General features: G+C 51.0%; 1 protein-coding gene across 2 annotated transcripts; it reads left to right on the top strand.

Annotated features, from left to right (window-relative positions):
• Positions 1–12570: 12570 nt before the first annotated feature.
• FLCN (folliculin) lies at positions 12571–21013 on the top strand. 2 transcript variants are annotated; one of them, XM_072119837.1, is made up of 12 exons: positions 12571–12723; positions 13832–14137; positions 16318–16464; positions 16845–17066; positions 17154–17314; positions 17556–17647; positions 18040–18224; positions 18327–18440; positions 18516–18639; positions 18750–18881; positions 18964–19069; positions 19575–21013. In XM_072119837.1, exons 2-12 carry the CDS (start codon positions 13889–13891, stop codon positions 19774–19776), a joined length of 1734 nt encoding a protein of 577 aa, XP_071975938.1. In that variant the 5' UTR covers positions 12571–12723; positions 13832–13888; the 3' UTR covers positions 19777–21013. The 2 variants fall into 2 exon arrangements, with proteins under 2 accessions (XP_071975938.1, XP_071975939.1); XM_072119838.1 differs by lacking the exon at positions 12571–12723 and adding an exon at positions 12780–12801.
• The last annotated feature ends 1577 nt before the right edge of the window (positions 21014–22590 follow it).

The raw sequence follows: 22590 nt of genomic DNA, 5'->3' as shown, positions 1-22590 counted from the left end.
TCTCCAGCGAATTCTTTGGCTCCTGTGCAGGAGGGACAGAGGGAAAATAGGGGTGAAAGGGATGATGTAAACCTTAGGAGGAGGGAAGAGTAATCTGGTGTAGTTATTGCTAAGCTCCAGGCCAAGGTATGAACACTGAAAGGGTTGTGCCAAATTTCATATGTACATCGGGTATAGAGGTATAGAGAGTCTGTGTATAAGATTGGGGGGGGGGGGGGGGGGGGGGGGTGTACTTTCCACCTCCTGTGAGTCGGTCTAGTTTGCTACATTGTTCCAATATTGAATTAGCTGCCACACAGACCATCACCACCCGCCGCCCCCCAAGTGAGATCTCTTCTCTGCAGTCAGTCCCTGTGCTTGGACAGTGTGAGATCTCTTCTCTGCAGTCGGTCCCTGTGCTCGGACAGTGTGAGATCTCTTCTTTGCAGTCAGTCCCTGTGCTTGGACAGTGTGAGATCTCTTCTCTGCAGTCGGTCCCTGTGCTCGGACAGTGTGAGATCTCTTCTCTGCAGTCGGTCCCTGTGCCTGGACAGTGTGAGATCTCTTCTCTGCAGTCGGCCCCTGTGCCTGGACAGTGTGAGATCTCTTCTTTGCAGTCAGTCCCTGTGCTCGGACAGTGTGAGATCTCTTCTCTGCAGTCGGTCCCTGTGCCTGGACAGTGTGAGATCTCTTCTTTGCAGTCAGTCCCTGTGCTTGGACAGTGTGAGATCTCTTCTCTGCAGTCGGCCCCTGTGCCTGGACAGTGTGAGATCTCTTCTTTGCAGTCAGTCCCTGTGCTTGGACAGTGTGAGATCTCTTCTCTGCAGTCAGTCCCTGTGCTCGGACAGTGTGAGATCTCTTCTCTGCAGTCGTTCCCTGTGATTGGACAGTGTAAGATCTCTTCTCTGCAGTCGTTCCCTGTGATTGGACAGTGTAAGATCTCTTCTCTGCAGTCGGTACCTGTGCCCAGACAGTGTGAGATCTCTTCTCTGCAGTCGGTCCCTGTGCTCGGACAGTGTGAGATCTCTTCTCTGCAGTCGGTCCCTGTGCTCGGACAGTGTGAGATCTCTTCTCTGCAGTCGGCCCCTGTGCCCAGACAGTGTGAGATCTCTTCTCTGCAGTCGGTCCCTGTGCTCGGACAGTGTGAGATCTCTTCTCTGCAGTCGGTCCCTGTGCCTGGACAGTGTGAGATCTCTTCTTTGCAGTCAGTCCCTGCGCTTGGACAGTGTGAGATCTCTTCTCTGCAGTTGGTCCCTGTGCCTGGACAGTGTGAGATCTCTTCTCTGCAGTCGGTCCCTGTGATCGGACAGTGTGAGATCTCTGCAGTCGGTCCCTGTGATCGGACAGTTTGAGATCTCTTCTCTGCAGTCGGTCCCTGTGATCGGACAGTGTGACATCTCTTCTCTGCAGTCGGCCCCTGTGCACGGACAGTGTGAGGTCTCTTCTCTGCAGTCGGCCCCTGTGCACGGACAGTGTGAGGTCTCTTCTCTGCAGTCGGTCCCTGTGCCTGGACAGTGTGAGATCTCTTCTTTGCAGTCAGTCCCTGTGCTCGGACAGTGTGAGATCTCTTCTCTGCAGTCGGTCCCTGTGATTGGACAGTGTGAGATCTCTTCTCTGCAGTTGGGCCCTGTGCTCGTACAGTGTGAGATCTCTTCTCTGCAGTCGGTCCCTGTGCTCGGACAGTGTGAGATCTCTTCTCTGCAGTCGGCCCCTGTGCACGCCCAGTGTGAGGTCTCTTCTCTGCAGTCGGTCCCTGTGCCTGGACAGTGTGAGATCTCTTCTTTGAAGTCAGTCCCTGTGCTTGGACAGTGTGAGATCTCTTCTCTGCAGTCGGTCCCTGTGCCTGGACAGTGTGAGATCTCTTCTCTGCAGTCGGTCCCTGTGCCCAGACAGTGTGAGATCTCTTCTCTGCAGTCGGTCCCTGTGCTCGGACAATGTGAGATCTCTTCTCTGCAGTCGGCCCCTGTGCCCAGACAGTGTGAGATCTCTTCTCTGCAGTCGGTCCCTGTGCTCGGACAGTGTGAGATCTCTTCTCTGCAGTCGGTCCCTGTGCCTGGACAGTGTGAGATCTCTTCTCTGCATTCGGTCCCTGTGCTCGGACAGGGTGAGATCTCTTCTCTGCAGTCGGTCCCTGTGCCTGGACAGGGTGAGATCTCTTCTCTGCAGTCGGTCCCTGTGCTCGGACAGTGTGAGATCTCTTCTCTGCAGTCGGTCCCTGTGCCTGGACAGGGTGAGATCTTTCTCTGCAGTCGGTCCCTGTGCTCAGACAGTGTGTGATCTCTTCTCTGCAGTCGGTCCCTGTGCCTGGACAGGGTGAAATCTTTCTCTGCAGTCGGTCCCTGTGATCAGACAGTGTGAGATCTCTTCTTTGCAGTCAGTCCCTGTGCTTGGACAGTGTGAGATCTCTTCTCTGCAGTCAGTCCCTGTGCTCGGACAGTGTGAGATCTCTTCTCTGCAGTCGTTCCCTGTGATTGGACAGTGTAAGATCTCTTCTCTGCAGTCGTTCCCTGTGATTGGACAGTGTAAGATCTCTTCTCTGCAGTCGGTACCTGTGCCCAGACAGTGTGAGATCTCTTCTCTGCAGTCGGTCCCTGTGCTCGGACAGTGTGAGATCTCTTCTCTGCAGTCGGTCCCTGTGCTCGGACAGTGTGAGATCTCTTCTCTGCAGTCGGTCCCTGTGCTCGGACAGTGTGAGATCTCTTCTCTGCAGTCGGTCCCTGTGCTCGGACAGTGTGAGATCTCTTCTCTGCAGTCGGTCCCTGTGCTCGGACAGTGTGAGATCTCTTCTCTGCAGTCGGTCCCTGTGCCCAGACAGTGTGAGATCTCTTCTCTGCAGTCGGTCCCTGTGCCCAGACAGTGTGAGATCTCTTCTCTGCAGTCGGTCCCTGTGCTCGGACAGTGTGAGATCTCTTCTCTGCAGTCGGTCCCTGTGCTCGGACAGTGTGAGATCTCTTCTCTGCAGTCGGTCCCTGTGCCTGGACAGTGTGAGATCTCTTCTTTGCAGTCAGTCCCTGCGCTTGGACAGTGTGAGATCTCTGCAGTCGGTCCCTGTGATCGGACAGTTTGAGATCTCTTCTCTGCAGTCGGTCCCTGTGATCGGACAGTGTGACATCTCTTCTCTGCAGTCGGCCCCTGTGCACGGACAGTGTGAGGTCTCTTCTCTGCAGTCGGCCCCTGTGCACGGACAGTGTGAGGTCTCTTCTCTGCAGTCGGTCCCTGTGCCTGGACAGTGTGAGATCTCTTCTTTGCAGTCAGTCCCTGTGCTCGGACAGTGTGAGATCTCTTCTCTGCAGTCGGTCCCTGTGATTGGACAGTGTGAGATCTCTTCTCTGCAGTTGGGCCCTGTGCTCGTACAGTGTGAGATCTCTTCTCTGCAGTCGGCCCCTGTGCACGCCCAGTGTGAGGTCTCTTCTCTGCAGTCGGTCCCTGTGCCTGGACAGTGTGAGATCTCTTCTTTGAAGTCAGTCCCTGTGCTTGGACAGTGTGAGATCTCTTCTCTGCAGTCGGTCCCTGTGCTCGGACAATGTGAGATCTCTTCTCTGCAGTCGGCCCCTGTGCCCAGACAGTGTGAGATCTCTTCTCTGCAGTCGGTCCCTGTGCCTGGACAGTGTGAGATCTCTTCTCTGCATTCGGTCCCTGTGCTCGGACAGTGTGAGATCTCTTCTCTGCAGTCGATCCCTGTGCCTGGACAGGGTGAGATCTCTTCTCTGCAGTCGGTCCCTGTGCTCGGACAGTGTGAGATCTCTTCTCTGCAGTCGGTCCCTGTGCCTGGACTGGGTGAGATCTTTCTCTGCAGTCGGTCCCTGTGCTCGGACAGTGTGAGATCTCTTCTCTGCAGTTAATCCCTGTGCCTGGACAGTGTGAGATCTCTTCTTTGCAGTCAGTCCCTGTGCTCGTACAGTGTGAGATCTCTTCTCTGCAGTCGGTCCCTGTGCCTGGACAGGGTGAGATCTTTCTCTGCAGTCGGTCCCTGTGCTCAGACAGTGTGTGATCTCTTCTCTGCAGTCGGTCCCTGTGCCTGGACAGGGTGAAATCTTTCTCTGCAGTCGGTCCCTGTGATCAGACAGTGTGAGATCTCTTCTTTGCAGTCAGTCCCTGTGCTTGGACAGTGTGAGATCTCTTCTCTGCAGTCAGTCCCTGTGCTCGGACAGTGTGAGATCTCTTCTCTGCAGTCGTTCCCTGTGATTGGACAGTGTAAGATCTCTTCTCTGCAGTCGTTCCCTGTGATTGGACAGTGTAAGATCTCTTCTCTGCAGTCGGTACCTGTGCCCAGACAGTGTGAGATCTCTTCTCTGCAGTCGGTCCCTGTGCTCGGACAGTGTGAGATCTCTTCTCTGCAGTCGGTCCCTGTGCTCGGACAGTGTGAGATCTCTTCTCTGCAGTCGGTCCCTGTGCTCGGACAGTGTGAGATCTCTTCTCTGCAGTCGGTCCCTGTGCCCAGACAGTGTGAGATCTCTTCTCTGCAGTCGGTCCCTGTGCTCGGACAGTGTGAGATCTCTTCTCTGCAGTCGGCCCCTGTGCCCAGACAGTGTGAGATCTCTTCTCTGCAGTCGGTCCCTGTGCTCGGACAGTGTGAGATCTCTTCTCTGCAGTCGGTCCCTGTGCCTGGACAGTGTGAGATCTCTTCTTTGCAGTCAGTCCCTGCGCTTGGACAGTGTGAGATCTCTTCTCTGCAGTCGGTCCCTGTGCCTGGACAGTGTGAGATCTCTTCTCTGCAGTCGGTCCCTGTGATCGGACAGTGTGAGATCTCTGCAGTCGGTCCCTGTGATCGGACAGTTTGAGATCTCTTCTCTGCAGTCGGTCCCTGTGATCGGACAGTGTGACATCTCTTCTCTGCAGTCGGCCCCTGTGCACGGACAGTGTGAGGTCTCTTCTCTGCAGTCGGCCCCTGTGCACGGACAGTGTGAGGTCTCTTCTCTGCAGTCGGTCCCTGTGCCTGGACAGTGTGAGATCTCTTCTTTGCAGTCGGTCCCTGTGCTCGGACAGTGTGAGATCTCTTCTCTGCAGTCGGTCCCTGTGATTGGACAGTGTGAGATCTCTTCTCTGCAGTTGGGCCCTGTGCTCGTACAGTGTGAGATCTCTTCTCTGCAGTCGGTCCCTGTGCTCGGACAGTGTGAGATCTCTTCTCTGCAGTCGGCCCCTGTGCACGCCCAGTGTGAGGTCTCTTCTCTGCAGTCGGTCCCTGTGCCTGGACAGTGTGAGATCTCTTCTTTGAAGTCAGTCCCTGTGCTTGGACAGTGTGAGATCTCTTCTCTGCAGTCGGTCCCTGTGCCTGGAGAGTGTGAGATCTCTTCTCTGCAGTCGGTCCCTGTGCCCAGACAGTGTGAGATCTCTTCTCTGCAGTCGGTCCCTGTGCTCGGACAATGTGAGATCTCTTCTCTGTAGTCGGCCCCTGTGCCCAGACAGTGTGAGATCTCTTCTCTGCAGTCGGTCCCTGTGCTCGGACAGTGTGAGATCTCTTCTCTGCAGTCGGTCCCTGTGCCTGGACAGTGTGAGATCTCTTCTCTGCATTCGGTCCCTGTGCTCGGACAGTGTGAGATCTCTTCTCTGCAGTCGGTCCCTGTGCCTGGACAGGGTGAGATCTCTTCTCTGCAGTCGGTCCCTGTGCTCGGACAGTGTGAGATCTCTTCTCTGCAGTCGGTCCCTGTGCCTGGACAGGGTGAGATCTTACTCTGCAGTCGGTCCCTGTGCTCGGACAGTGTGAGATCTCTTCTCTGCAGTCGTTCTCTGTGCTCGGACAGTGTGAGATCTCTTCTCTGCAGTTAATCCCTGTGCCTGGACAGTGTGAGATCTCTTCTTTGCAGTCAGTCCCTGTGCTCGTACAGTGTGAGATCTCTTCTCTGCAGTCGGTCCCTGTGCCTGGACAGGGTGAGATCTTTCTCTGCAGTCGGTCCCTGTGCTCAGACAGTGTGTGATCTCTTCTCTGCAGTCGGTCCCTGTGCCTGGACAGGGTGAAATCTTTCTCTGCAGTCGGTCCCTGTGATCAGACAGTGTGAGATCTCTTCTCTGCAGTCGTTCTCTGTGCTCGGACAGTGTGAGATCTCTTCTCTGCAGTTGGGCCCTGTGCTCGGACAGTGTGACATCTCTTCTCTGCAGTCGATCCCTGTGCCTGGACAGGGTGAGATCTTTCTCTGCAGTCGGTCCCTGTGCTCGGACAGTGTGAGATCTCTTCTCTGCAGTCGTTCTCTGTGCTCGGACAGTGTGAGATCTCTTCTCTGCAGTTAATCCCTGTGCCTGGACAGTGTGAGATCTCTTCTTTGCAGTCAGTCCCTGTGCTCGTACAGTGTGAGATCTCTTCTCTGCAGTCGGTCCCTGTGCCTGGACAGGGTGAGATCTTTCTCTGCAGTCGGTCCCTGTGCTCAGACAGTGTGTGATCTCTTCTCTGCAGTCGGTCCCTGTGCCTGGACAGGGTGAAATCTTTCTCTGCAGTCGGTCCCTGTGATCAGACAGTGTGAGATCTCTTCTCTGCAGTCGTTCTCTGTGCTCGGACAGTGTGAGATCTCTTCTCTGCAGTTGGGCCCTGTGCTCGGACAGTGTGACATCTCTTCTCTGCAGTCGATCCCTGTGCCTGGACAGGGTGAGATCTTTCTCTGCAGTCGGTCCCTGTGCTCGGACAGTGTGAGATCTCTTCTCTGCAGTCGTTCTCTGTGCTCGGACAGTGTGAGATCTCTTCTCTGCAGTTAATCCCTGTGCCTGGACAGTGTGAGATCTCTTCTTTGCAGTCAGTCCCTGTGCTCGTACAGTGTGAGATCTCTTCTCTGCAGTCGGTCCCTGTGCCTGGACAGGGTGAGATCTTTCTCTGCAGTCGGTCCCTGTGCTCAGACAGTGTGTGATCTCTTCTCTGCAGTCGGTCCCTGTGCCTGGACAGGGTGAAATCTTTCTCTGCAGTCGGTCCCTGTGATCAGACAGTGTGAGATCTCTTCTCTGCAGTCGTTCTCTGTGCTCGGACAGTGTGAGATCTCTTCTCTGCAGTTGGGCCCTGTGCTCGGACAGTGTGACATCTCTTCTCTGCAGTCGATCCCTGTGCTCGGACCGTGTGAGATCTCTTCTCTGCAGTCGGTCCCTGTGCTTGGACAGTGTGAGATCTCTTCTCTGCAGTTGGTCCCTGTGCTCGGACAGTGTGAGATCTCTTCTCTGCAGTCGGCCCCTGTGCCCGGATAGTGTGAGGTCTCTTCTCTGCAGTCGGTCCCTGTGCACGGACAGTGTGAGGTCTCTTCTCTGCAGTCGGTCCCTATGTCCGGACAGTGTAAGATCTCTTCTCTGCAGTCGGTCCCTGTGCCCGGATTGTGTGAGATCTCTTCTCTGCAGTGGGTGCCTGTGCCCGGTTAGTGTGACATCTCTTCTCTGTAGTCGCTCCCTGTGCCCGGACAGTGTGAGATCTCTTCTCTGTAGTCGGTGCCTGTGCTCGGACAGTGTAAGATCTCTTCTCTGCAGTCGATCCCTGTGATCGGACACTGTGAGATCTCTTCTCTGCAGTCGGTCCCTGTGCTCGGACACTGTGAGATCTCTTCTCTGCAGTCGGTCCCTCTGATTGGACAGTGTGAGATCTCTTCTCTGTAGTCGGTCCTTGTGCTCGGACAGTGTGAGATCTCTTCTCTGCAGTCAGTCCCTGTGCTTGGACAGTGTGAGATCTCTTCTCTGCAGTGGGTCCCTCTGATTGGACAGTGTGAGATCTCTTCTCTGCAGTCGGTCCCTGTGCTTGGACAGTGTGAGATCTCTTCTCTGCAGTGGGTCCCTCTGATTGGACAGTGTGAGATCTCTTCTCTGCAGTGGGTCCCTGTGATCGGACAGTGTGAGATCTCTTCTCTGCAGTCGGTTCCTGTGCTTGGACAGTGTAAGATCTCTTCTCTGCAGTCGATCCCTGTGATCGGACACTGTGAGATCTCTTCTCTGCAGTCGGTCCCTGTGCTCGGACACTGTGAGATCTCTTCTCTGCAGTCGGTCCCTGTGCTCGGACAGTGTGAGATCTCTTCTCTGCAGTCGGTCCCTGTGCTTGGACAGTGTGAGATCTCTTCTCTGCAGTGGGTCCCTCTGATTGGACAGTGTGAGATCTCTTCTCTGCAGTTAATCCCTGTGATCGGACAGTGTGAGATCTCTTCTCTGCAGTCTGTTCCTGTGCTCGGACATTTTCAGCCCCGATACCCCCTGAGGACGCCATGCTAATGGCGAAACATGTCAGGGGGGCTGCCTGAGCCTGGTTTTAATTGATGGCACTCTATTTGGAGATTCATTTAGGACTTGGGGTCGCTCTGCAGAGACCACTAGCCCAGTGTTACATACCTACGATCAGCAGTGTATGAATGTGTTGTGTGGATGGTGTGACCTAGCTTAAAATCAAGTATGCTATTGACTGTGGCGTGGAAACTTACTAGTTCCTAGAGGTGAACAGTCACACCCTACAGAGACAATTTGGTACATATTACCACAGAAAAGTTACACAGCTGCTCCTAGCGACTACATCATATATGCCTATTCCGATAGAGTATCGGTTTAGCAGTACCCTCTAGCGAGTCACACTGTCCCACCAGTACACCGTACCGACATAGTATATTAATTGAGATCTTTCTCCATATCTGCCATATTCTTTTAATGTGTCTCTCTATACCAAGGCTCACATATATGTCAATACTGTGATCCTGCTTTTAGGAATATTGAAGTAAAAGTAAAATTTTAACAGGTCACAAGGACCTTCTGTGTTGCTTCCTAAGCAACAAATGTAAATATATGAACTAAGTTTATAGGTCCGACCATAATGTGGTCCTAGGACTATCTAAAACTACAAATTTAATCGGACACTGTGAGATCTCTTCTCTGCAGTCGGTCCCTGTGCTTGGACAATGTGAGATCTCTTCTCTGCAGTCGATCCCTGTGCCTGAACAGTGTGAGATCTCTTCTCTGCAGTTGGGCCCTGTGCTCGGACACTGTGAGATCTCTTCACTGCAGTCGGTCCCTGTGCTCGGACACTGTGAGATCTCTTCTCTGCAGTCGGCCCCTGTGCACGGACAGTGTGAGGTCTCTTCTCTGCAGTCGGTCCCTGTGCTCGGACAGTGTGAGATCTCTTCTCTGCAGTTGGGCCCTGTGATTGGACAGTGTGAGATCTCTTCTCTGCAGTTGGGCCCTGTGCTCGTACAGTGTGAGATCTCTTCTCTGCAGTCGGTCCCTGTGCTCGGACAGTGTGAGATCTCTTCTCTGCAGTCGGTCCCTGTGCCCGGACAGTGTGAGATCTCTTCACTGCAGTCGGTCCCTCTGATTGGACAGTGTGAGATCTCTTCTCTGCAGTCGGTCCCTCTGATTGGACAGTGTGAGATCTCTTCTCTGTAGTCGGTCCTTGTGCTCGGACAGTGTGAGATCTCTTCTCTGCAGTCGGTCCCTGTGCTTGGACAGTGTGAGATCTCTTCTCTGCAGTGGGTCCCTCTGATTGGACAGTGTGAGATCTCTTCTCTGCAGTCGGTCCCTGTGCTTGGACAGTGTGAGATCACTTCTCTGCAGTGGGTCCCTCTGATTGGACAGTGTGAGATCTCTTCTCTGCAGTGGGTCCCTGTGATCGGACAGTGTGAGATCTCTTCTCTGCAGTCGGTTCCTGTGCTTGGACAGTGTAAGATCTCTTCTCTGCAGTCGATCCCTGTGATCGGACACTGTGAGATCTCTTCTCTGCAGTCGGTCCCTGTGCTCGGACACTGTGAGATCTCTTCTCTGCAGTCGGTCCCTCTGATTGGACAGTGTGAGATCTCTTCTCTGTAGTCGGTCCTTGTGCTCGGACAGTGTGAGATCTCTTCTCTGCAGTCGGTCCCTGTGCTTGGACAGTGTGAGATCTCTTCTCTGCAGTGGGTCCCTCTGATTGGACAGTGTGAGATCTCTTCTCTGCAGTCGGTCCCTGTGCTTGGACAGTGTGAGATCTCTTCTCTGCAGTGGGTCCCTCTGATTGGACAGTGTGAGATCTCTTCTCTGCAGTGGGTCCCTGTGATTGGACAGTGTGAGATCTCTTCTCTGCAGTCGGTTCCTGTGCTTGGACAGTGTAAGATCTCTTCTCTGCAGTCGGTCCCTGTGCTCGGACACTGTGAGATCTCTTCTCTGCAGTCGGTCCCTGTGCTCGGACAGTGTGAGATCTCTTCTCTGCAGTCGGTCCCTGTGCTTGGACAGTGTGAGATCTCTTCTCTGCAGTGGGTCCCTCTGATTGGACAGTGTGAGATCTCTTCTCTGCAGTCGATCCCTGTGCCTGGACAGTGTGAGATCTCTTCTCTGCAGTTGGGCCCTGTGCTCGGACACTGTGAGATCTCTTCACTGCAGTCGGTCCCTGTGCTCGGACACTGTGAGATCTCTTCTCTGCAGTCGGCCCCTGTGCACGGACAGTGTGAGGTCTCTTCTCTGCAGCCGGTCCCTGTGCTCGGACAGTGTGAGATCTCTTCTCTGCAGTTGGGCCCTGTGATTGGACAGTGTGAGATCTCTTCTCTGCAGTTGGGCCCTGTGCTCGTACAGTGTGAGATCTCTTCTCTGCAGTCGGTCCCTGTGCTCGGACACTGTGAGATCTCTTCTCTGCAGTCGGCCCCTGTGCACGGACAGTGTGAGATCTCTTCTCTGCAGTCGGTCCCTGTGATTGGACAGTGTGAGATCTCTTCTCTGCAGTTGGGCCCTGTGCTCGTACAGTGTGAGATCTCTTCTCTGCAGTCGGTCCCTGTGCTCGGACAGTGCGAGATCTCTTTTCTGCAGTCGGCCCCTGTGCACGCCCAGTGTGAGGTCTCTTCTCTGCAGTCGGTCCCTGTGCCTGGACAGTGTGACATCTCTTCTCTGCAGTCGGTCCCTGTGCTCGGACACTGTGAGATCTCTTCTCTGCAGTCGGTCCCTGTGCTCGGACACTGTGAGATCTCTTCTCTGCAGTCGGTCCCTGTGCTCGGACAGTGTGAGATCTCTTCTCTGCAGTCGGTCCCTGTGCCCGGACAGTGTGAGATCTCTTCACTGCAGCCGGTCCCTCTGATTGGACAGTGTGAGATCTCTTCTCTGCAGTCGGTCCCTCTGATTGGACAGTGTGAGATCTCTTCTCTGTAGTCGGTCCTTGTGCTCGGACAGTGTGAGATCTCTTCTCTGCAGTCGGTCCCTGTGCTTGGACAGTGTGAGATCTCTTCTCTGCAGAGGGTCCCTCTGATTGGACAGTGTGAGATCTCTTCTCTGCAGTCGGTCCCTGTGCTTGGACAGTGTGAGATCTCTTCTCTGCAGTGGGTCCCTCTGATTGGACATTGTGAGATCTCTTCTCTGCAGTGGGTCCCTGTGATCGGACAGTGTGAGATCTCTTCTCTGCAGTCGGTTCCTGTGCTTGGACAGTGTAAGATCTCTTCTCTGCAGTCGATCCCTGTGATCGGACACTGTGAGATCTCTTCTCTGCAGTCGGTCCCTGTGCTCGGACACTGTGAGATCTCTTCTCTGCAGTCGGTCCCTGTGCTCGGACAGTGTGAGATCTCTTCTCTGCAGTCGGTCCCTGTGCCCGGACAGTGTGAGATCTCTTCTCTGCAGTCGGTCCCTATGCCCGGACAGTGTGAGATCTCTTCTCTGCAGTCGGTCCCTGTGCTTGGACAGTGTGAGATCTCTTCTCTGCAGTCGATCCCTGTGCTCGGACAGTGTGAGATCTCTTCTCTGCAGTCGGTCCCTGTGCCCGGACAGTGTGAGATCTCTTCTCTGCAGTCGGTCCCTGTGCTCGGACACTGTGAGATCTCTTCTCTGGAGTCGGTCCCTGTGCTCGGACAGTGTGAGATCTCTTCTCTGCAGTCGGTCCCTGTGCCCGGACAGTGTGAGATCTCTTCTCTGCAGTCGGTCCCTGTGCTCGGACAGTGTGAGATCAATTCTCTGCAGTCGGTCCCTGTGCCTGGACAGTGTGAGATCTCTTCTCTGCAGTCGGTCCCTGTGCCTGGACAGTGTGAGATCTCTTCTCTGCAGTCGGTCCCTGTGATTGGACAGTGTGAGATCTCTTCTCTGCAGTCGGTCCCTGTGCCTGGACAGTGTGACATCTCTTCACTGCAGTCGGTCCCTGTGCCTGGACAGTGTGACATCTCTTCTCTGCAGTCGGTCCCTGTGATCGGACAGTGTGAGATCTCTTCTCTGCAGTCAGTCCCTGTGCTTGGACAGTGTGAGATCTCTTCTCTGCAGTCGGTTCCTGTACCTGGACAGTGTGACATCTCTTCTCTGCAGTCAGTCCCATGTAAGGACTGGAGTCAGTGGCTGCTACACAGTGTCACCACTTCCTGACTAAACTACTACAAATTCCTCGTAACTTTCACATTTTTTGTAAAACATAGAGTGAACTTCCCCTTTAAAAGTACATTAGGGTTTTTATTAAAGGGGTGGTCTGATATACTGAGCTTTCTTCATCCCACGTAGTAATGAGATCTCCGCAGAGCGCAGGGTGACACAAGGGTGACTCCGTGCGGCACATGGAGGGGGAGGAGTCATGTGACTGCATCACATGATGCATTCCGTGCCTGTAATCTAACCTCCGGACTATACCATCTTCCCGATGGACCCGGGGGGGGGGAGGATTAGGGAGCGCGGTTTGTAATCGTTGCCTTTATTTACTCTTAGTTTGTAAAATGGATGTCACAACACTGCAAAGCGACGAAGTGTAGGAGAAGCAATGTCAGGGGCAGCACTGCGCAGGTATCCATTCGGGAGCTCCCCCTCTCACCAGGGACACTTGCGATCGCCCAAAGAAGGAGAAGTCGGAGACTGTCATGTGATGTAAACATGGCGGAGTGACAGGTGAGAGGGAGGACTGGGGGTCCGGGAGGAGAGTTTAGGAGAAAGAGGGGAAAGGAGCTTACCGGAGGAGGACTAGTGGTATTGGGGGAGACATGGGGGGGTGCTGCTGCTGGGGGAGACATGGGGGGGCTGCTGCTGGGGGAGACATGGGGGGGGCTGCTGCTGGGGGAGACATGGGGGGGGGGCTGCTGCTGGGGGAGACATGGGGGGGGCTGCCGCTGGGGGAGACATGGGGGGGGGCTGCTGCTGGGGGAGACACGGGGGGGGGCTGCTGCTGGGGGAGACACGGGGGGGGGCTGCTGCTGGGGGAGACACGGGGGGGGGGGGGGCTGCTGCTGGGGGAGACACGGGGGGGGGGGGGGCTGCTGCTGGGGGAGACACGGGGGGGGGCTGCTGCTGGGGGAGACACGGGGGGGGGCTGCTGCTGGGGGAGACACGGGGGGGGCTGCTGCTGGGGGAGACACGGGGGGGGCTGCTGCTGGGGGAGACACGGGGGGGGGGCTGCTGCTGGGGGAGACACGGGGGGGGGGGCTGCTGCTGGGGGAGACACGGGGGGGGGGGCTGCTGCTGGGGGAGACACGGGGGGGGGGGGCTGCTGCTGGGGGAGACACGGGGGGGGGGCTGCTGCTGGGGGAGACACGGGGGGGGGGGGCTGCTGCTGGGGGAGACACGGGGGGGGGGGCTGCTGCTGGGGGAGACACGGGGGGGGGGGGCTGCTGCTGGGGGAGACACGGGGGGGGGGCTGCTGCTGGGGGAGACACGGGGGGGGGGGCTGCTGCTGGGGGAGACACGGGGGGGGGGGGGCTGCTGCTGGGGGAGACACGGGGGGGGGGGCTGCTGCTGGGGGAGACACGGGGGGGCTGCTGCTGCTGGGGGAGACACGGGGGGGGGGGTGCTGCTGCTGGTGGAGACATGGGGGGGGGCGCTGCTGGTGGAGACATGGGGCGGCTGGAGGAGAGCTGGGAGTGCTGGAGGTGATTTGGCGGGTGCAGTGGGAGGACTGGAGGAGAGCTTGGGGAGGGTGTTCTGTCCTGTTTTAGACATCTTCTCCTGACAGGGCAGAGTATCCTCACTGTCTCTTCTGATATCTCTTCTATTATGTCCTCAGTTTCTGACACGCGGCAGTCACTGACTTTGTAGCGTTGAAGTCGTCCCAACCAGAGCCATGAACGCCATTGTAGCGCTGTGCCACTTCTGTGAGCTCCATGGACCGCGGACACTGTTCTGCACTGAAGCGCTGCATTCTCCCCTCCCCCAGGGGGCGACATGCGGAGATATCCTGGGCCAGGGGGAACAGGTCGAGGAGGAAGAAGGAGGAATTCATATGAGTAGCCGGATCCGTTCTCATAGTCCTGCAGATGGCGCCAGTGCAGAGTCCAACAGTCCCAGGCTGAAGAAATCAGATATGTGTGAGGTATAAACAGTATTCTAGTAGTTATATTCCTGTACATAGGGGGCAGTATTATAGTAGTTATATTCCTGTACATAGGGGTAGTATTATAGTAGTTATATTCCTGTACATAGGGGGCAGTATTATAGTAGTTATATTCCTGTACATAGGGGGCAGTATTATAGTAGTTATAGTCTTGTACATAGGGGGCAGTATTATAGTAGTTATATTCTTGTACATAGGGTGCAGTATTATAGTAGTTATATTCTTGTACATAGGGGGCAGTATTATAGTAGTTATATTCCTGTAAATAGGGGGCAGTATTATAGTAGTTATATTCCTGTACATAGGGGGCAGTATTATAGTAGTTATATTCTTGTACATAGGGGGCAGTATTATAGTAGTTATATTCCTGTACATAGGGGGCAGTATTATAGTAGTTATATTCCTGTACATAGGGGGCAGTATTATAGTAGTTATATTCTTGTACATAGGGGGCGGGCAGTATTATAGTAGTTATATTCCTGTACATAGGGGGCAGTATTATAGTAGTTATATTCCTGTACATAGGGGGCAGTATTATAGTAGTTATATTCTTGTACATAGGGGGCGGGCAGTATTATAGTAGTTATATTCCTGTACATAGGGGCAGTATTATAGTAGTTATATTCTTGTACATAGGGGGCGGGCAGTATTTTAGTAGTTATATCCTTGTACATAGGGGCAGTATTATAGTAGTTATATTCTTGTACATAGGGGGCGGGCAGTATTATAGTAGTTATATTCCTGTACATAGGGGGCAGTATTATAGTAGTTATATTCCTGTACATAGGGGGCAGTATTATAGTAGTTATATTCTTGTACATAGGGGGCGGGCAGTATTATAGTAGTTATATTCCTGTACATAGGGGGCAGTATTATAGTAGTTATATTCTTGTACATAGGGGGCGGGCAGTATTATAGTAGTTATATCCTTGTACATAGGGGCAGTATTATAGTAGTTATATTCCTGTACATAGGGGCAGTATTATAGTAGTTATATTCTTGTACATTGGGGGCAGTATTATAGTAGTTATATTCTTGTACATTGGGGGCAGTATTATAGTAGTTATATTCTTGTACATTGGGGGCAGTATTATAGTAGTTATATTCTTGTACATAGGAGCAGTATTATAGTAGTTATATTCCTGTACATATGGGGCAGTATTATAGTAGTTATATTCTTGTACATTGGGGGCAGTATTATAGTAGTTATATTCTTGTACATAGGGGGCAGTATTATAGTAGTTATATTCTTGTACATAGGGGGCAGTATTATAGTAGTTATATTCTTGTACATAGGGGGCAGTATTATAGTAGTTATATTCCTGTACATAGGGAGCAGTATTATAGTAGTAATATTCCTGTACATAGGGGGCAGTATTATAGTAGTTATATTCTTGTACATAGGGGGCAGTATTATAGTAGTTATATTCTTGTACATAGGGGGCAGTATTATAGTAGTTATATTCTTGTACATAGGGGGCAGTATTATAGTAGTTATATTCTTGTACATAGGGGGCAGTATTATAGTAGTTATATTCTTGTACATAGGGGGCAGTATTATATTAGTTATATTCCTGTACATAGGGGGCAGTATTATAGTAGTTATATCCCTGTACATAGGGGGCAGTATTATAGTAGTTATATCCCTGTACATAGGGGTCAGTATTATAGTAGTTATATTCCTGTACATAGGGGGCAGTATTATAGTAGTTATATTCTTGTACATAGGGGGCAGTATTATAGTAGTTATATCCTTGTACATAGGGGGCAGTATAATAAAAGTAATCCAGGTCTAGAGTCCACAGAAATGGAGAAAATAATTGCACAATGATCCTTATTCCATCTTTAACCATCGATGAACAGCACTAATCCTACTTTCAGCAGGAGAAGCTGAGGATTAGTGCTGTTCATCGGTGGTTAAAGATGGAATAACGAGGGAGAAGAATAATATTTGGAGCTCCAATCATAGTGCAATTATTTTCTCTATTTCTGTGGACTTTTTCTAAGACTGTGTGGACCAGTCTTATACTGTGAGTAGCTCCTTAAGGGGCGAACTGTGCACCACGAATAACTGTGTTTCCAGGCCTAGAGTTTCTGGTAAGGTATTAAGACATTCACATTAACATACTCTTTTTTTTTTTTTTTTTCCTATTATTCAGGGCTGCCGATCTTTGGCTATCAGCCACCCTGGGTACATCAGCCATGATAAGGAGACTTCTATTAAATATGTCAGCCATCAGCACCCCAACCATCCCCAGCTCTTCAGTATCGTGCGTCAGGCCTGTGTGCGGAGCCTGAGCTGCGAGGTAACAATCATAACCACATCCTACAAATTAAGTTTATGGATAAAATCGTGCACTCTGTGTATGCAGCTCCCGTGCTGAGTTATGTATCTTCATGGTTACAGACTACAAAAATCCTGTGACACTCCATAATGTCGGTAGATGTAAGAATGGAACACATGACTCCAGGATCAGACTACATGGGGATTGTTATCTGTCATGCAGATGCCTGGGTTGACATAGGAGCTGTATATACAAATATCATTAAAAGGGAAGGTTCACTATCTATTCTAATGGAAGCAGAACTTTTGGACCCCTTAATCATCAGTATGAATAAATAACCAGATGCAGCCTAAGCATGTTACTTATCCATGACTATTGCTGACTGTCTCCCTGCACCCTAGGTCTGTCCTGGCAGGGAAGGTCCCATCTTCTTTGGGGACGAGCAGCACGGGTTTGTCTTCAGTCACACCTTCTTCATCAAAGACAGTCTGGCTCGGGGTTTCCAGCGCTGGTACAGTATCATCGTCATCATGATGGACAGGATCTACCTGATCAACTCCTGGCCCTTCCTCCTCTCCAAGATCCGAGGGGTGATAGATGAACTTCAGGGGAAGGCATTGAAAGTGAGTAGTCTTCAGCAAAAAGACGAAAAATTCAATTGGGACCAGGTTGTGACGTCTCCTACAGGTGATAATATTTGTATTTTGCAGGTGTTTGATGCAGAGCAGTTTGGGTGCCCACAGCGCCCCCTCAGGATTAACACCGCATTCACACCATTTCTGCACCAGAGAAATGGCAACGCGGCGCGATCCCTGACGTCCCTCACCAATGATGACAACTTATGGGCCTGTCTGCACACGTCCTTTGCTTGGTAACTTCAGTTTCTATGGATTACATTGGAGATTTGATCAAAAAGCTTTCTGATATCTTCTCAGTCGAAATCTGATTACAATATGTGAAGGCCTAAAGCCTGAGGCTGCTCTGCTGAGAGCAGTGATGTAGATGATGATCCAACGACCAGGAAATATTGAGTATGGCTGAAGAAGAGCCTCTGCTGAGCAGTAAATGTTGGTATTCCCTGTGAAATATTGATGTGACAATCTCTCTGGCAGGTTACTGAAGGCTTGTGGTTGTCGTCTCACCGAGAAGCTCCTGGAGGGTGCCCCCACAGAGGACACTCTGGTGCAGATGGAGAAGCAGGCAGGTATGTCGAGCTACTTCTGTACCTTGTGTTAGAGGATGGTGCTGTGTAGTTACCAGGGACTCCAGTGATTGAGGCTAATATGGAACTGGGAGAGTCGGCTGGGGCCGGCGCGCACCCCTGGACTGGGAGAGTCGGCTGGGGCCGGCGCGCACCCCTGGACTGGGAGAGTCGGCTGGGGCCGGCGCGCACCCCTGGACTGGGAGAGTCGGCTGGGGCCGGCGCGCACCCCTGGACTGGGAGAGTCGGCTGGGGCCGGCGCGCACCCCTGGACTGGGAGAGTCGGCTGGGGCCGGCGCGCACCCCTGGACTGGGAGAGTCGGCTGGGGCCGGCGCGCACCATCAATGAGGGTCCCACCATTTTCTGAGGGCTCACCTTGTACTATATTTTGCAGACTTGGAAGAAGAGTGTGCAGTCTGGGAGAGTCATGAAGAAGAGGAGGGCCGACCCCGACCGCAGACTGAAGTTCTGGAGGGGAGAGAATTGTCCAAATGCCATACAGATTCCTCTGCGCTGTCGGACTGCGGCTGGAGCATCCGGAGGACGGCTGTGTTCAGGTCTCTGCGGCACATGAGGCAGGTGAGAGGCTGTGGATACCTGACCCTCGTATATAATATAGAGATTCCGGATTTGCCACTATGGATCACAGTCTTTAGTAAATGGATCTTGTGTTACATCCAGGTGTTGGGGGCCTCTGCCTTCCGCATGCTGGCCTGGCACATCCTTATGGGAAATCAAGTCATTTGGAAGGGACAGGACCGAGAACTCATCCAGTCTGCGTTTGATGTCCTGCAGGTACGTGCACCTGGAATATACTATAAATGGGGGACTTCTAACCCCACATTGACCTTTCCGTCTTCTCCATGTCAGGCCATGCTCCCTGTGGGCTGTGTCCGTGTGATCCCATACAGTGAAAAGTATGAAGATGCCTATAGGTGCAATTTCCTGGGGCTGAGCCCCCAGGCGGAGATCCCCCCACATGTCCAGTCCTCTGGTGAGTCTATTATTATGCGTATCTGGATTGTAAGGAGTCGGTGAGGTGCAGCTGAGCTTTCTCCACTGTGCCCCAAGGAGACCCAGCTTAGTAGTAATGTCTTCCTACAGAATTTGCAGTCATGATTGAGGTCCGCACTGCTCCGCGTTCTAACCTGTACCCCGTCTTGTTTGTGGATGACGAGCCCCTCAGTAAGTACGAGTTTGTGTTGACGAGCGGGAGCCCAGTGGCCACGGACAGGGGTGAGATATGCATAAAGACATTTACATTCCTGTATCCTATACATCCACATATTCCTGCTACATGGTGTTTTATCTCCCACAGTGGGACTGACCATCCTGAACAAAATCGAGGCGGCTCTGAGCAACGAGAACCTGTCTATGGATGTGGTGGAGCAGTGTCTGGTGTGTCTGAAGGAGGAGTGGATGAAGTAAGAGCTGCTATTTACCATGGGCAATGGATACAATAGTTCTGGCTGTTTACAGTGTCCCTAAATTTTCAACCCACTATGCAAAAACCAGTAGTTGTGTTTTTGTGGAAATATTCCTATATCTAGTCACATATTGTGCGTTTTAGGCACCACCATACCTTTACCTTATCTATAATTCTTAGTTGTCCTTGGTGGCTGGAGACTAACTATATTTATTACACTTACGCAATCAGAAGCAACATATAGGACATTATAGTAAAAGTTCTGATGTGAATAAAGCACTTGGGGTGAGATAGAAGCTTATTGTTAGCTGCTGTGTTCTGTGTTTTTTTTTCTCTCTGAGAAGTCTTAGCGTGACCATACAGGACATTTTCTAATGTGAATAAAGCACCTCGGGTGAGATAGAAACTTGCTCTAAGACTCCTGCAGACTTTCTGCTTGTCTTAGACCCTCTCCCCTCCCTCCAGACTTCTGTATATAACTTATCTATATATTTATTTCCTAGTAAAGTGAAGGTCCTTTTCAAGTTCACCAAAGTGGACAGCCGCCCAAAAGAGGACACGCAGAAGCTGCTGGGGATCTTGGGAGCTTCAGAGGAGGACAACATCAAACTGCTCAAATTCTGGATGACCGGCCTCAGCAAGACCTACAAATCCCACCTGATGTCCAGCGTGCGCAGCCCCACCTCGTCCGAGTGTCGGAATTAACTCAAAAACTTTACTTACAAGACAAAGTGTGTGCGAGAGTGTGTACCCCACAGAAGTATTAGGACATGGACCTTTATGTATTTATAGACTTAGAGGGCTCCCACCAGTGATCATATGAAGACCCTGGAATAGACGGCAGCCACCTATAGGAAGTACAGATGTACTTGGTGGCATCTACACGATACTGCTCGCTTGTATGGGTTATGCTACTGTGGAGACGCTGACCCCTTTAATAACTGACACCACTCAGAGTCAGGATAACGCATGGGACAGGGAATAACATCAGTTTTGGCTTCTCTGTTCACTTCCAAAGCTAAATTCCAAAATTCCTCAGATTTCCGGATAACGGAGCAACTCGCTGTGCAACCAACGTATATAGGAACTAGAGATGGCGCCTCTTCTCATTGCCCCGCCATGTTGTATGGCTGCGCCCGGGGTAGAGGTCGGCATCTAGAACACTTTTATTGCTTTTGCTTCCAGGGTCACCCTGAGGGCAGATTCCCAAAAACGCAAGTGGGAGGGAGTTTGGCTAAAAGTCAAATACGTATCCCATTCAAATGCGCATTCTTTCCGTTTCGAGGGAAACGCATATGCTTTTTGGCCAAACCTCCTCCTACTTGTGTTTTGGATGCGTTTTAAAAAACGCCACGTAGGAATACGCCCTGAGGACACGAACTGTGATGGTTAGGTTGATGCCACACGTGGCGATTTGAAACCGTTTTTGGTCCGTTTTTAAGCAGTCCGTTAAAAAACGCATCCGTTTTTGATAGGTTTTCCAAATTTGTGCAATAAAAAATGGACAAAAACCCATGCGTTTTTAAAAAAACGGATGCGTTTTTAAAAAAACGGATGCGTTTTTTAACGGACTGCTTATAAACGGACCAAAAACCGGTTTCAAAACGCCATGTGTGGCATCACCCTTACATTCACCGCAGATCTTCCGCCATCCTCTGGTTAGGTGACCGTAACCTCAGAAAACTTAGGCTACGTTCACACGCAGTGTTTGAAATTGCGTTAACATTGCATTTGCATTGTGCTTATGTAAAAGCAATTCAAACGCTGCGTGTGAATGTGGCCTCAGGTCCCATTAGTGCTTTTAAAGCTCCTTTCACACTATGTATACTTTCCGAGCCGTAGCCCGGGTGAGCGTACAGCAGCGCGCTGAGTGAAAGCCGCCTAATAATCACTAGTGACGCTTTTTAAAGTATTTTTCATAGAATAAACTTTCTTTCTACTCTGTGTTTGTTGCTGTAATGCCTACACTAGTTATACACAGGGGGTAGTTCTCCGCTCCGGGTCCTTCCGTTCTATTGTTCTGAACGTATTGGCTTTCAATTCACCCAATAGAGTCCAAACAATTGACATTTGATGGACTGGTGTATATCCGTAAAACCTGTAAAAAGGTTTTACTGCATGGTATACCTAATTTTTTTTTTTACGTTACGTATTGCGCTAGAAAATAAAAAGATGCAAAAGCGCAAAACTGGATGTACTGGATCTGCCGAGTGGTGCAAACAATTTGAGAACATGCTACTAAAACTATGAACCTTCTAATATTCTGGAAAAAATAACCAAATGTAAAAAAAAAAAAAAAAAAATGGAAAGAAGACAAATGGCAAAAAAAAAAAAATTGTGGTACGACTTTTTGTCTAAAAAAAAAATAGAACATTTGAAAGTTAGAAAATTGGATTTTTTTTTCACTTTTTTCCTGAATTATACTACTAATATAAACTACAATCTCAAAATCAGTTAGATAAGATAAAGTGTTGGGCTACATTCACACGATGTATGCCCGCCGTACCGTAGTACATCGGCGCTGCGGAGAGGAGCAGGGGATGAGTGCTGCTCACCCCCGCCCCTCTCCATAGGGAGATACGGCGCCGTAATACGGGAAAAGATAGGACATGTCCTATCTTTTCCCGTGCTACGGAGCGGTACGGTGCCGCACTTGTGCTGCACCGTACCGCTCCCGTACAGGGCTGTGAGCCCATAGGAGTGTATGGGAGACGTATATCGGCCGTATATACGTCCCCCATACATGTATGTGAATGTAGCCTTAAGTTATTACGACACAAAGAGAGACACCGGTCAGATTTAAAAAAAAAAAACGGGCAGAGCCTTAACGTGCAAACTGGCTGCGTCCTTAAAGGGTTAACAAAGTGTCACCAAATGTATGTGCTTTGTCAACGCAATGTTGACCTATTCCAGCAATACGCATGTGATTGGTAACCAGAGCCTGGTATCTTGTTTTATTTAACCCCTTAACAACCTGTCCCCTTTTTTTTTTTTTTTTTTTTCATGTCCATTTTTCACTCCCCACATTCAAAATTCTATAACTTTTTTTTATTTTTACATGTAAAGAGCCGTGTGACGGCTTATTTTCTGCATAACAAATTGCACCTCATAGTGACGGTATTCAATATTCTACGCCGTGTACTGGGAAGCAGGAAAAAAATTCCAAATGCAGTGAAAATGGTGAAAAAACGCATTTGCGTCGTTTTCTTGTGGGCTTGGAGTTTACGGCTTTCACTGTTCGCCCCAAATGACATGTCTACTTTATTCTTTGGGTCGGTACGATTACAGGGATACCAAATTTGTGTCGGTTTCATGTTTTCATACATTTACAAAATTAAAACCTCCTGTACAAAAAAGTTGTTTTTTTTTTTTCCAATCTTCTGGCGCTAATAACTTTTTTATACTTTGTTGTACGGAGCTGTGGGTGGTGTCATTTTGTGCGACATTTGATAATATTTTCAATGCTACCATTTTTAGGACTGTGCGACCTTTTGATCACTTTTTATAGATTTTTTTTTT

This window comes from Engystomops pustulosus, chromosome 8, assembly GCF_040894005.1.
Source record: "Engystomops pustulosus chromosome 8, aEngPut4.maternal, whole genome shotgun sequence".
In the NCBI taxonomy this organism is placed as follows: domain Eukaryota; kingdom Metazoa; phylum Chordata; class Amphibia; order Anura; family Leptodactylidae; genus Engystomops; species Engystomops pustulosus.
Note: the sequence above shows the minus strand (reverse complement) of the source record. Positions and strands in the feature narration are given on the sequence as shown.